General features: G+C 41.9%; 1 protein-coding gene across 1 annotated transcript in view; it reads right to left on the bottom strand.

The window, feature by feature from the left end:
* Window positions 1-2,288, bottom strand: part of NETO1 (neuropilin and tolloid like 1) — a 68,214-nt gene extending 65,926 nt beyond the window's left edge. Inside the window, exon 1 of the mRNA XM_075495672.1 lies at window positions 2,152-2,288. Coding sequence (XP_075351787.1) covers window positions 2,152-2,179 — 28 coding nt within the window. The 5' untranslated portion in view covers window positions 2,180-2,288. The remainder of the gene's footprint in view (window positions 1-2,151) is intronic.
* Between the last annotated feature and the right edge of the window lie 13,146 nt (window positions 2,289-15,434).

Genomic DNA, 15,434 nt, shown 5'->3' with positions numbered 1-15,434 from the left:
GGTCAGGCTTAAAGCCCCTGTGTCTTTTTGAATCCCTCAGCTAACAGAGATGGATGTTGGCAGAGCTGGTAGTTAAAAACCCTTCTATGTCATGGGCATTCAGTGAGAACATTACATCTTCTGCTTGGATCTGAATGTCACCCAACCATTCATGCCCTCACTCTCCTCAGGGATGGATTCTGGAAATACCTGCTATCTGGGACTCTGCCCGCTGGCTGTGTCACAATCTGAAGGCAATGCAGGATTCGCCCATTTACTAAGTTGCTCATTTACTTTAGCTGTGTTTCATGCAGTGAACATACTGCATCTATGCCTGTAATCCTCACCAGTCAAAACCTAATTTCTCAACAGTGTAAGGTGGATTGGTGTTAGAATATTGAGCCAGCTGCCAGTGTTCTTTCTGCCCTCAAATTTATGGAAGCTAGAATAGGATGCACAACAGCCAAAAAAACCCGATGTAAGAAATATTTCTTCTTAGGCAATTAATAATAATTCATATCTGATTCTTGCAGGTTCATTTCAAGCACCTTTATCTATTAGCTCTCCCCTCCTTTTCTATATGGAAAAAATTAAAGTTCAGAGAAGTAAAGAGACTTGGTCCAAGTCACGGAGGTATTATTACCAAGATGACAGAAAAAACACAGGTCTTTTCAATTCCAGCTGTAACCGCTAGAAAGGATGCTTCCAAGTCGCAGAGCTATGTTATTCCAAAGCAGGGAGCTATACTTACATATCATTATGTCAGCATTGATCATTAATAAGTTGTCAAAATAATCTTGATAATAAAATGTAAGACAAGAAGAGACTAAGATACTAAGTTTTTTCTGGACATATTATATCCTACATTTGGAGAGATGAAGTGAAATACTTCTCCTACATTTCAAAAAAAGAGAATGCCTCTTGATTTAGTGGCATTAACACCAGCATCACCAGAATTTGTATATTGCCAGAAAGAAATTAAAATTGCGGGCTTTATGGGAAAAGATAACACAGTATTTTTTACTTAAGCAGTCAAGGCAGTCCATTTTATTTTACCAAATGTACATTTACCCCTTGCCTTTTTGTTTCTCAAAACACAGGAAAAGAACAGTGCTTCTCACAGAGAAAAAAAAAAAAAAAAGACCCCAAAGAGACCAGTCATGCATTCTTCACTCATTGAAAACTGTCACTTGGGAAGCTTTGACAGTACGGCAACAATATAGTGATTATCTGGGTCTGGGAATTATTTTAAAGAAGTTTCCACCAAATTTCTTGTTGCATTCTCTCTGTCTTCCTCCTCCCCCTTTCCCTCCTAATCACGGGTGTAATTATAATCATGCTTTCTAGTGCCACTCTGATTACGCAGCTTTGCATCTTTTCAGATCTGTGCATTTTTCCATTACAAGCTGTACATTAAGAGATTTCTCTCTTGGCCGGGCAGCTTTTTGGAGGCTGTGATTTGGCATAGACATAGCTTAGCCTAGCAAAGAGTTGTTGGACGAGCAATACCTGGCCATAGCGCTGCGATTTTACAGGTGTGGGCGTAGAGAGAGGTGCTGGAAGGAACTGTGGACAGTCAAGCCCCTTCAGTAGAGTGGACCCTCTGCAAAACTGAGGCGGGAGAGGGGTTCCCATCCACGCAGCCTGAGGCCCCTGGGGGTCTTCGACAAATAACTGTCACATTTCGGTGCCTCCCTGCTGCTCCTGGAGGATTTCGCCCGAGGGGGCCGCCCCCGCCCCGCAGCCCTCCGGGATCGGCGCCCGCTGTGGCCGCCCCCGCCGCGGCGCTCGGCGCTGCCCCGCGCCCCCTCGCCCCTGGGCCGCCGGTTCGAGCCCCGGCTGGGGCTGCACCGCACGGCCGCGGGCGGCGGGGGCCGTTCCCCCCTCTCTCCCCCGTCACGCCGAAAGCCATCAGACGCGTCGCGCCCAGGTGAAAACCTCCAGCCCGCAGCAGCGTGCCCACCCGCCCCACAGCGCTGGCAGACGCCGGCTCCCCACCGCTGCACCGCAGAGTGGTGGGGAAGGGGGTGCTGTGTGTGCGTGGGGGGAGTTTACCCCCACGCCGCGGAGGTCTGGGCGTCCCGTTACGCTAGTTGTGGAGGCAGCGGAGGGCAGGAGCCCGTGCGCGGCGGCGGAGCTCAGCCGGGGCGCCGGGAAGGGAGAGATACTCACTGTGAAAGAAGCTGCGCCCATGGGTCATGTCTGTTCCTTACACAAGGGGCTTCGCTCTCCACTAATTCCATTTAGATACGGGAGGACTTCCAGTGGCGGGGAGAGGATGGAAGTAGGAAAAGAAGAAGAAGAAAAAAAAAAAATCCCGAAGCCCACACACAGCAGAGCGGAGCAGCCCTTCCTCTCACTCGCTCTCCCTCTCCGCCTTCAAATAATCACCGCCGGCTCAACCCCATCACACCCGAGCTATCATCAGCACCACCATAAGCGTTGCATCGCAGCGGCGGGCAAGGCGGCGGCGGCGGCGGCGGCGGCGGCCCGCGCATCCAGGTGCCGGCGGGCGGCGGCGGCGGGGCGAGCCGAGCCCCTAGTCACCAGTTTCATACAAAACCAAAAGCAGATCGAAGCATTTCCTGCAGGACTCCGAGCCCAGCGACTTCCAGCCCCTCGGCTTCTTTTGATGCATTGAAGAAGGGATTAATGGGTCCGTCATCAGCTCCCTGTGCTTGCTCCTCTGAAGGGGTGGGGGCGGGCGGGAGGGAGCCCAAAGAGGAGGGGTCGGGGAAGAAAGATTTACCAAATAGGGGATTTAGTCATATTTGTGTGCAACGCGATCCTTATTAGAGCAGAAATCCTTTAAAATCGGACAAATCCATTTTTGCAAAACCCTCTCTGGGCGCGTAGCGTAGTATCAAGTGGCAGCAGCGGCAAGAGGCTGAAAAAACATTGCACCGTCTGAAATCCTCTCGGGAATGGATGGAGCGAGACAGAGATGGATGAGGATAGAGAGATGTCTCCTCACTTCTCCAGTCCAGGGCGAGAAGCAGAAGAAAACCCTGGAGACTCTTCCATTCATTCAGTGCAGGGGAAGGGGAAGGGGAGGGGAAGGGCGGGAGGGTGGCGGTGGTGGGGAAAGAATGATTTCAAAACTGGCAAAGGAAGAGTAAGAGGAGAGGGATCTTTTCCCCTCCCCTAATCAGTTCATGGATCAGACAAAATGCTCATGAGATCCTCCTTGAACTGCACCTGCCAAAGGGAAATTGAAAAGATTTTCCCCCTGGAGAGGCGACTTCTCCATTTACGCACCCCCCCGCACGCATGCACACAGACACGCACACGCACAAAAGGGAGCAATAAAAGTTTAGCTGCTAATCCTCCGGCCGCAGATACAATGATTGCCTCTTCCAATCAGCCCAGGGACGACAGCAAAATCTCTCCCTTTCGCTCCCCCCTCCCTTTCTCAGGCTTATCTTCCTCCCCAGCTACATCCCACCCCAAACACCCATCCCTTTGACGAGGTTGCGGAGGGCTAGTGGCCAGGGCTGGAAGCGTGGGGGGAGAGTAGAGTAGGGAAAACATATTAATACTAAGAGTACCGAGAGAAGCTGAAATGACCTCAGCGAAAAATAAGAGAGCAGGAGGAGTGGATGGACAGAAAGGGCAGTGCCCCCTCTTGGCCCCGGGGGCCGGCCCTGCAGGGCCTCGGCCCCGGCAACCCCCGGCCCGGGCAAGGGGAGGGCGGCGGGGATAGAGAAGGGCGAAGCGCACCGCTGAGCCGGCGGGGAGGGCCGAGGAGAACGGAAGATTTGTGCCACAGAAGTGCGAGGGGAGCAGAATGGGATCCCCCGGCCCCTCTGCACCCCGGCCCCTCTGCACCGCTGCTGCGGCGAGCCTGGGGAAGGGCCGGCGCGGGAGAGCCGCCGCCGCCCCCCGCGGGGATGCGGGGCCGAGCCGCGGGAGCGGGGCCCCGGGGCACACCCAGCCCCTTCCCCGGGCTCCCCACGCCGCAGCCAGCACCTCGGAGGCAGGGGAGCCCCCGCTCCTCCCGGCCCGCACCTGATGCTCACGCCGCTTGCAACGAGAGAAGTGTGCCTGGAAGCGGGCAGCCGGGGCGGGGGGGGTCGGGAGGGTGTTGGGGAGGAGGCTGTAAATCAATTACAGATAAAATACAGTCCGGGATCCACCTTTGCGCGGAAGAGGGAGGCGAGCGCAGGTCAGGCGCCGCCGCTCGCCGTTTGCGGGCGGTCCCCGCGGCCGGGCGCGGAGGGGCGGTGCGCACCCGCGGAGCCGGGCTGCCCACCGGGGTCCGGTCCACCAGCGCGGGGTCTGCCGACTACCTGGTGGGTAGCAAAACGTAGTCGGGCGACCTGTTGTCTTCAGGGCAGCTTTTTAATGAGGCGGGTGCCTTTACTCCCTTTGGGACAGCGCTGAACAGCAGCACTGCTATTCCAGAAGGTGAATGATGAGGGAAGCCTCGGTTTTTTTTTCAGTAAATCGCCGTGTTTTAACAAAGAACCTCAGGGCTTTTTTCAGCCTGTGGATTGTCTGCTCTGTACTCTGAAATCAAGAATATATATGCCAACGATGCTTACGAATGCAGACAGGCAGCAATAGCGGCATGCACATTAGGATAAGTCTGAGGTGATCTTGGCTAGCAGAATTCATCCATTCAACCAGCCAGCCAGCCATCACCCCAGCCAGCCTGACTCTGAGCATTTAAAAATCCTGCTGGGTGAGAAGGGCACAGGATTCAGCCACAGGGATCTGCAGTAAGCTCCTTATAATAAGAAATATAGAAGATAGAGGACTTCATGAAAGGATTCACCTATGTTTTGTGTAATGTCTTGCCATTAGCAACATCATCTGCAGCTGTTAATCTTAATAAACTGTCCTACTCTGCTTTCTAACCCTCTCAGCACTTTCTCTGACCTTCCCTAGTCTCTCCCGCCTCAAATTAAAGAACTTTATTTGTGCAGTAATTGAAAGTCACCCGATTTATCCATAGGATAAACTTCTATAATACAGATGTGCACTCTGCTTTAGTCAAGCAACAGTAGAGTAACTGAAAAAGGATGGTGTTGAAAACAGTCTTAGAGTGTTTATAGACAGTCAGATGTTTCTTCTGCAGGATGATGCAGACATCCATATGGCTAAGTTTCAAGTTATAGTTACTTAAAAAAAAAGGTTATAGAACAAGTAGGCACAAAACAGCTGATTTTGCTGTTCTGGGAAAATGTGCTGTGTCACATCATATAACAGCGAGCTTCAACATTTTTCCTTTTCTGAAACAGGGTATTTTCATCTTTAAAGATCTTAGATCTCTTTTGATTGGCACTCTTAATTTTAAGAACACCATTGCGATAGTAATGACAAATAGCATGCGGTACATACCAGGTATGTTTAAAATACGCCAAAATGTAATCAGTCACCATCGTTATGGAGTGATACATCCACAAAATAGCTGAGGAATGGCCACAGTGGCCATTGCATGTTCTGCTAATGAGACCTTAAGGGGATATCTCAGGATCTACATAGCTGGATCCTAAAAGCTTGTTCAAAGGTGTTTATAAGCAAGCATGCAGGGTTTGTAAGTTAGAGACTGGTCAAAATAACTTTCTAACCTCAGTGAATCTCCCTCCTGTAGAGAGTTTGAAATTTTGAACTTCATACAGCTACTAAAGTCTTCACCACCACCTTTTTTTGCTTTATGTCTCATTTTGTTGCAAAATCTGTTTATGTGAGTTTTGGTAAATACTCTTTCTAAAAAGGTAATAGCTCACCAGCCAGCACGCACCTTTCACTACCCTGGTTTTGTATGGGTAAATATTTATATACTTAGTGTGTATTTTTTGCACCCTTAATTAGCCAATAATTATACCCTTACATTTCTACTAGGCAGTACACTAAAAAAGGGAGAAGGGATTCATATTTGATAAAACATGAAATGTAAAAAAAAAAAATTAATGGAAAACAATAGTGACCGTGAACAATTGTCTCAAATGACATCTTAATATAATTTGGAATCCTTTGGATTTTACTTGGTAAGAGTCTTATTGATTTTTAAATGGGTTTAAGTTTTTTTGAAGTTTGAAATTTTGCATTTTCCTTAGAGTAGGAACATTGCCTTATTTTATTACATGGAATGACAGCTACACTTTTAGATTAGAAATGTACTTTTATTAGTTCTTTATTGGATGTCAGCTGAAATGTTATTTTTAAAAATAAGCAGGACAACCAAACACAATTATGTTCCTTGATTCAGTACATACAATGTTACTCTTTGCAGTTTTAAACCATCCATTACATGGTAATCTCTTCATATAGTGCATTCTGCCAGCCTCTCTCTTTCACTTTCACAGCTGAGTTTTTCTATTGATTTTTATGGAAGTTTGTTTGAACCCAGAATATTTTATTCAGCAAGATATGAAACACTTCCTTCCTGTGGTCTATCATCTTTAGTCTAACCTAAGACACTGATCAGCCTGAGGATGGTTAGCATGGCAGAAAGGAGATCAACCATTTGGAGACCAGTTTAAGCACTATGGAACATTTTCAAATTGAGATTACAAAATGAAAAAAAGACAAACAAATACAAAACTATTTCTAACAGTTTTGTCAGAAACAGTAGTGTACAGTCTCCTATTGAGAGCTAGTGAAGGACTTGATTTTCTTTAACAGCAGAAAAAAGCTTTTGTCTCTGAACTGTGTTATGCTGGTGTTTCAATCATAAGAAAAGAAAAAAAAAATCTGCCTTGCTTTCCCCCTTCTGTGGTTAATCTATGTGTTTATACGACAAATAGCAAAAGTAAGTCCCGGGCAACTGGCTTTAGGTGGCCCTGCCTGAGCAGGAATGTTGGACCAGACGACCTCCAGAGGTCCCTTCCCACCTCAACTGTTCCGTGATTCTGTGATTCTGTAAGCAATGGGGGACAATGGAGCATAAAGGAGGGGAACAGTTTCAGTTTTATGGTTAGTGAGAAAAAGGAACTCTTTAATATTCAGGATTGAATTAGCTTGCTTTTGTTTCTAACATATAATAGAATTAGACAATATATCTGGATTATTTTCTCCTTAAACCAGAGGTTATTATTCAGTCTCAGTTAAAATGGAAAACTATTCAGTCTCAGATAAAATTCCCCAACATGTCGGCATCCTAGGTAAATTGCCCCTGTACCTTTCTGCATTAAAATCTTTCTTGTGAGAACAGAATCTGTCCAGCATTTCTACCTCTTCTTGGCCGTTTCGGATAGTCTTGTCCTATTCCTGCTCTGCCATTGACTACTGTTCTAACTACATCCCTTAATAACTAAGTGAATTAATTCCACTTTGTGTAGATAGAAGACTCAAAGGATTCAAAGTAGCCACAAGTTAGTCCCACGTTCCTGCCGAAAGACTCCTTGAACTGCAAGAAACAGCAAAGTTATGAAACGGAGGTGTGTCCTGGTTTTGGCTGGGATAGAGTTAATTTTCTTTCTAGTAGCTGGTATAGCGCTGTGTTTTGGATTTAGGATGAGAATAATGTTGGTAACACACTGATGTTTTAGTTGTTGCTAAGTAATGTTTACACTGGTCAAGGACTTTTCAGCTTCCCATGCTCTGCCAGGAGCACAAGAAGCTGGGAGGGGGCACAGCTGGGACAGCTGACCCCAACTGGCCAAAGGGCTGTTCCATACTATATGGTGCCATGCTCAGTATAGAAACTGGGGGAGTTGGCCGGGGAGCAGCAACCTCTGCTCGGGGATGGGCTGGGCATCGGTCAACGGGTGGTGAGCGGTTGCATCACTTGGTTTTCTTGGGTTTTGTTCCCCCCCCATTGTTTTCCTTTTCATTACAAATTATTATTTTTATTATTATTGTCATTGTCATTATCATTATCATTATTATTTCAATTATTAAACTGTTCTTATCTCAACCCATGAGTTTTCTTACTTTTGCTCTTCAGATTCTCTCCCCCATCCCACCAGGGGGGAGGGTAAGTGAGCAGCTGGGTGGTGCTTAGTTGCCGACTGGGGCTAAACCATGACAAGGAGACATTGGCTTCCTGATTTATGGAGAGCAATCTACCCATCTGAGGGCGGGAAAGAAGAAATAAGAGAGTGATATTTCACTTCTCTACACTTTCTTTAAAAACAGTGTGGATGCTGTGCTGATGTATGTAATCGCAGATGCACTTTTCGTCACGATCTCTTGTGAATGGCTTTTGTTGCTAGAATGTAGCAAATCCAAACTACAGGCTCAGAATAATATGGCTATACACAGTGTGACATTTGGAAACGTTAAAATGAATCACCAAACTGATCAGCACATCTACGTTCGTATTTTAGTTTAGATTAGGAGCATGGTTTTGAAGTGAATCTCCCAATTGCCCCCACTTACCACATTTTGGATTGCAAATTGGAGCAGTCTTTGAGTGTGTGAGCTGTTTTACTTATGGATGAAACTAAGCTGAGAGATGTGTTCCGGGAGCTGAGTCTGTTTTCCAACTTCTAAAGGGCATGCAGTCCACAGGAACAGAGTAAAACTGATGTTAAATAGATACCCCTTAGAAGAGATACAGAGAAGGTGTGGAGATCTCAGTACCAACCATTTCACCTTTCAGATAAGCTCCTTTTGCACTGAGTTACTTATTAATATGGACTTATCCAATATTTCTTTCAACTGGGTTAGAAGCTGAAACAAGAAAAACTGAAATATACTCCATTCTTTTTGTGATGAAACACTTACCGAGAGGCATAATATATATATATATCCCTGTTTGATATCAGGATAATGGCACCTTTTGGTCCCTTAAAATAAAACCTATTCTCTCATTACCCATTTTCTGGTCATTTGCAGGCCTCTCTCCTGTAAGTGGAGGAGGGCTCTGGGTCTGCACCCTTCCAGCAAAGGCTTTCCTGAACACAACAGGGTCAGAACACCTCACAAATTTTTGTTGGAAATTGAAGTGTATTTCCCTTCTACAAGCCAGTCTGGGTGATAATACTTAAATATGAGAAGAAAGCAGTTTAAACAAGGAAAGAAGAGAAATCTGATACTTTTTATCTGCAGAGTTACTCATAATTAGCCTAGGATTTACTAAGTGCAATTTGGATTTACACAATACCCCATGATTTCAATGAGATAATAGGCCTCTACAGGATGCTTATTTTTTTTTTCTTATTTTTCCTTCCTGTTTGATTAGTCTCACTCTGAAATTGAATGAATTAAAAAGTATTTGTTGCATGATACAGGAATTGGCAATGTTGCCTACTATACTCAGTTTTCTTTGCTTTATCTAGAACAGTGGTCTCCAAAATGTGGGGAGATTGTGCACTCACAGGGTGCACAATACAACCCATTGGGGTGCGGGAAGAAAATATTTTTTGCACCATTAATAAACAAAAGTATTTTTTAAAATAGTGTTTATTTCATCTCTAGCTCATCCTTTTTAATTTCTATTTTTGTGTATGTTTTATAATGTACAAAATAAATTAGCACAGTAGTACATGTATATAATTTATAAATAAATAAATATACATATATTGGGAGTGCATGCTTAAAAATCTTTTACTGATAGGGGTTCGCAATCAAAAAAGTTTGGAGACCACTGACCTAGAAAACCACTGCCAACCGTTCTCTCTGGAGCAAATGATACTTGCAAAAGTGCTAGCCAGGATTCCAATTTTTAGGCTGAGATATATTTGGCACTTAAATTAAGGGTTTCAGGAACCTTTGATTTTACCATTTCAAGAATAAGGGTCATTCCTAACCGAATTTCTTAGTAAAGAATATGGGATTTTTTTTTGTAATTCACATGTTGGTGAGTTGGTTTATGAATTAAACATAGACATACTGCTATCTGAAAGAGCTCAAGAAATTCCATGCTTATTATTGGCAAAATCTGGAAGAAAGCTGTTAAATAGGAATATTTGAAAATATTTTCTCTTTTCCAACTCATCCAGTCAGAATTTTGTGATTACTACTCTCTGGCCAAAGTAACTAATGCTAAAAAAAAAAAAAAAAAAGAATTAAAAAGAAAAAATTATAATCAGTTTTTGAAGAAACAACTGTACGAGTACATGAATCTCATGGTAAACCTTTCCCAAGATTATATTCTGAATCATCACTCACAGGCTAAGAATTTGAAGACAACTGTGGAATATAAACCATGGGAATGTGCTTAATTGAAAATTGAAAACTGAAATGGCAGAAGCTAAAATTAATTTTAAAATTGATAACTTACTCCTTACCAAACTTCTATAACTTACCACACAATGAAAACTTATTTAAAAATTGCTACTTGCATTTTTTCTAAAGAATAACTTCCAGCTAGTTTCCACACAATGGGCATGTTGTGTGAAAGTCAAAATCTCTTTTAGATAGATCAGTCTAATCCAAATCACTAATATTACAGTAAGAAAGTGCTACTAAATTTGGGTACCACACAACATTGACTGGCCCATGTTTGAGATGGAAGACTCAGATCTCTATATCACAGTTAAGGGTGACCTTTTAAACCTGATAACCACCATATAATCAATAATTGATATAATAAATTAAGATCTATTGCAAAATCAAATGCAAACCTGTTTTCAGCAGAATGTTATGATGGGCAACATTACATTACATTACATTACATTACATTACATTACATTACATTAAAGAATTTAATTTAATTTAACATTAAATTAAAGAATTTAAACTATCTGATATTTATTATGAAGTAATAAATTGCAAATATATGGTTATATATTATTTGTAAATATTTTAACAGTCCCTCTGTAATTACTTTATTATTAAACCTGTTATTTAATACTAAGAAAGATTATGTTAGATTCAAGAACAATATGATGTTAAAGGATTCAAAGAATTATTAAGAATGGTTCAAAATTCTGATATATCTACCTATTTTTAAATCCTGAAAGTGATCCCTTGGATGGGAAAATATACTCCTCTGTGATTCATATTCATACAAACAAAAGTTTGTGAATTTTTCAAATATGTAAAATATCTAGGCTTTCACTTTTTATACCCTAAACTATATTTCATATTTTTACATCTTCCTAAAATCAAATGCTACATATATGCATAAACATGCATATGCAGAATTTTGGAATTAGGTATTCGTAATAGCACTGCTTTATCTTGTGTAATGAAGACTAGAAATAAGCCAACTTTGAGGTTTCTAACTTCATCTTTTTTGAACTATGCCAATTTAAGTATGAATACTCATACAAGTCACAGCATTCATTTCCATATTTACTGGAATTAAAAGGAGTCCTTGCACAGATTTTGCTCAATCCTAAAAAAAAGGGGGGGGGAAGAATCCTCCCCATATGATGCCAGCTGTAGAAAATGTTAATTCAAAATGAAAGCATCTGATAAAACTGCAAGGCTCCAAAGCGGAGAAGTGAAATGTAAATTGTAGGATGGATTTCTCAATAAAATCAAGTGACTGCATACTCCATAGGAGGACTCCAGTGTCTACAGATAGCAAACAGAAGCTGATGATGAACTGGAGGAACTTTCTGCTCATGCAAGTAAGACAGTTCTGGGCCTCACTCCTGTTTCTCTTCTGCAGGAGAACTTTCCCTTTTGGCTCATGGAGGAATAGAAAATTCCTCCTGTATCATCTTTAACTAGTTATATGCGAATACAATAACAGAGCATTCATTTGTCTATTGGTCTGCCATGTGTGAATAGAAAATGTCTCGAAATAAAGCAGATTACTCTTGTGGTAATAAATTATAGCCTAATGATTGATGCTATTGGGAACTCAGCACAATATGCAGATAAAGTAGACTGTATAGGCGTGTTCTGGTGACATTAACTATTAATTGATTCATCTGCACTTACCTCTGAGCCATGCCATTGTAGCTTTCCCTACGCTCTTTTTCCTATAACAGTATTTAGGGTAAATATATCCAAATACCAAATGGGGGTCCCACCTGAAAACTGTATTTAAAAATAATGTGACATATATAAGGATTGTATGTACTTGTTCTTCATTGCATCTTAGGGCAAAGTTTAATTTAGTTATAAAGATACTTGCATGTTTTCCTGAAGCTCATTAAGTATTCTCTTTGGCATTGACAAAAGAAATCATCTCCTTATTAGGACAAAACAGCACCATTTCTCCTACCTAAGAGTATGGAATCTTAAAAGAATTAATTGGAAAGTTAAATTAATTTTTATTTCATTAGTGTTTCAGTGGAACACTGTGATTAAATGCATTTTTCCAGGGGACTGTTAATAGGGCTCAATTTACATTTTAAGACAAATACTCTTTTTTACACTAGGGAGGCAGAGTAGGTCATCTTTACTATTTAAATGGAATGTTTGTAATATCATGCTGTGGAAAGAAGAGCATGTATCATGCTGTCTTACCAAACTTTTCATCCTTGTGAGAGAGTAAGAGAGGCAGTGACAGGTCACACATTTTGGACTCAAATTAATTATTGTTAGATACCATGAAAATATTCATTACTGTAGACCTGGTTCAAAAAGGGCACTTAGTTACAATCTCTTAGAGTAAAGGAATTTGAATGCTGCATGCAATTTGCTAACTGCCAAGTCAACATCTTCGCTATATCTAGCACGCAAGTTGTATATGTAGCATATACAGCAAAGCTACAAGTAAATAAATGATGTACTGAAAACTAGATTGAGATGACACTAAAGAGGAAGAGTTATACAGGAACACTGAATTAGAAGCAGAAGCCTAGCTTGGTCAGCAGGTGTAAATCAACAAAATTTCACTGAAGATGTTGGATACACATTTATCAGTTCAAATGAAGTCCAGTTTTAATTACTAGCTTCTAGATTAAGGCATAGTTTAGACTTTCATTGTATGGTTCTGTTCTTAATCTTGAGGTGGGGAGAAAAAGGAAGGTTGGCAGGGGATGGAAAGAATACATATATGAAGGCAAGTGTGACATACTCCTAATGGAGATACTTGGATATTAAGGGATAACATTGCAAACGTAACTCTTCTTGGGTAAAACTGTTACATTACAAATACTTAAAAAACCAGGAAGCTCCGCTATTAAATATCAACATCTGGCAGTAGAAATCTAAATACTTCTGAGGACCTGAATTCACGTGACAGAATTACTCGGAGACAACCTCCACCAGGGTAGGATTAATTCAGGAACATACCACCCAGCTTACACCCTCCAGAAGGTGTGTTTGAGTTTTAAACACAGTGACCATGAGTGAAAAGAAAATCATGCTGAGGTTCTCAGCAATACAAGCAAATTCAAGTGGTAGCATCCCCAAAATGGAGACATTTGACTTGGGCAGAACATGAAAAGCACTCCAAAGAGTCACTGCCCCAGCAGCACCTACACAAGTGGGGCTGGCAACTGCTGCTGCAGGGAGTGTTCATTAGCACCCCAAATATCTGGAAGAGACTGTTGCCAGTGTGTCTGTACTGGTTTTGGTGGGATAGAGTTAATTTTCTTCATAATAGCTTGTATGGTGCTATGTTTTGGATTTGTGACTAAAACAGTGTTGATAACACAGGGATGTTTTCGTTACTGCTGAGCAGTGCTTACACCGAGTCAAGGCCTCTTCTGCTTCTCACCCCACCCCACCAGCGAGGAGGCTGGGGGTGCACAAGAAGTTGGGAGGGGACACAGCTGGGACAGCTGAGCCCAACTGACCAAAGGGATATTCCATACCATATGGCGTCATGCTCAGCAATAAAAACTGTGGGGAAAAAGAAAGAGGAAGGGAGGGATGTTCAGAGTGATAGCTTGTGTCTTCCCAAGTAACCGTTACCTGTGATGGAGCCCTGCTTGCCTGGAGATGGCTGAACACCTGCCTGCCCATGGGAAGGAGTGAATGAATTCCTTGTTTTGCTTTGCTTTCATGAGCAGCTTTTGCTTTGCCTGTTAGACTGTCTTTATCTCAACCCACGAGTTTTCTCACATTTACATTGCTGATTGTCTCCCCCATCCCACCGAGGGGGAGTGAGCGGGCGGCTGTGTGGGGCTGAGCTGCCTACTGGGGTCAAACCACCACAGTATTGCATGTGGTTCACACAGCCAGTCCCTGTCTGTAATGGCACAGGACACACTGATGCCACGTCTGACCTTACTTGGGTCTTTTTACTACTTCCAGAAGTCAGTTGCCTTATGTAGGAGCTTACTTTATTAATACCTGAAGTTATCTGGAGTGTTTTTCTTGTTCTGCATACATGGGGGGTTTACTTTTAGGAGATTGGCATCACAATATTCTAAATGAGGCAAAATTATTGTATTACAGTTTGGGACAAAGTGTTAGTAGGTATTAAGGTTGTAAGTTCTCCAAGAAGATAACTATAAATACAGAGTCTTTCCTTGACTACTATTTACATCAGTAAGTTGTTACCAGGTGAAAACTGTTCTCAATTTCTGGTTTAAAATGCATGTCCTGTCATTTAAGTCCTATAACACTTCTTCATAGTTAAGAAAAATATGTTAAAACACAGCATTCTTAGCACACATTTCCTGTAAAATGCAAACTATTTCTTTCCAGAGGCTAGGCTCATGGAAAAATAATCAGCTGTCTTTAAAGTCATAGCTAGGGCAAAAATTAGTATTATTAGGTCAATAATGTTAAAATTAGGTTTGATTTCCATCTTTTGAATGGCCTTTCATTCACAGTGCACATATGCAAATTTTCACAGAGGTTTTCATGGTTAAATAGTATGCACTTGCACATGACAGTTTTTTAAATTACAGTTCATCTTACTCAGTGTATTCTGCATCAGCTTTCTAAAATGAATAGCCTCAAGTTTAGCTATTTTATTTTAAAACTGCCAAACATTATTAGTAAAGCAGAGAAGCAGTTCAAAAAGTAATTAATTCCAGGGCTTAGAGTAAACTGCTATTTTAATTAAAAGAACACTAACTACTAATATCCTGCTTCTTTGTACTTCGAACATGAAATAAAAGAAGACTAAATCAGTTACATTTCATACATTTTAAATGTAAGTTGGAATATATTAAAAACATATGTCCTGTTCCTGCTATTTATAAACTGACTCAAAAGGAAAAAATCAAAAGTTAGAGAGATCATATACCATGCTTTCTTTCCAGCTACAAGGTTGATCTCTTTGACCTTGTCCTCTCTAACACACTTTTAAAGAGTTGGACAGGAAACCTGCATCTGGAATCTGAGAAATCTTGGGTCAAATATTTTTTTTCCTGATTCAGACTACAGGTTTAATCTAGGGGTGCTGCATCCTAAGTAATTATCAAGATGTTGACCATGGCCTTTTCTTTTACTTAATTACTTTTCCTGGAAAATCCAATGCTGGACAGAAGAAACTTTTCCCAAAAGATGTTTTCTTGAAACTAGCTCATTGCCACAATAATTTTCACTTCAACAAGTCATTATGTTTTAATAAGAAAAAAACCCAAACAACCCTATTCCATCAAACTGCTGCACTAAAAAAATCCTAGCCCTTCCAAAATATAAGAAAATATGTTTGTGAGCTAGAAAAACCAAAGCAAAGCATTCCACTGCATACTCAAGAG

This window comes from Mycteria americana, chromosome 2, assembly GCF_035582795.1.
Source record: "Mycteria americana isolate JAX WOST 10 ecotype Jacksonville Zoo and Gardens chromosome 2, USCA_MyAme_1.0, whole genome shotgun sequence".
NCBI classification, from domain to species: domain Eukaryota; kingdom Metazoa; phylum Chordata; class Aves; order Ciconiiformes; family Ciconiidae; genus Mycteria; species Mycteria americana.
This window is presented reverse-complemented; position numbering and strand designations above follow the sequence as displayed.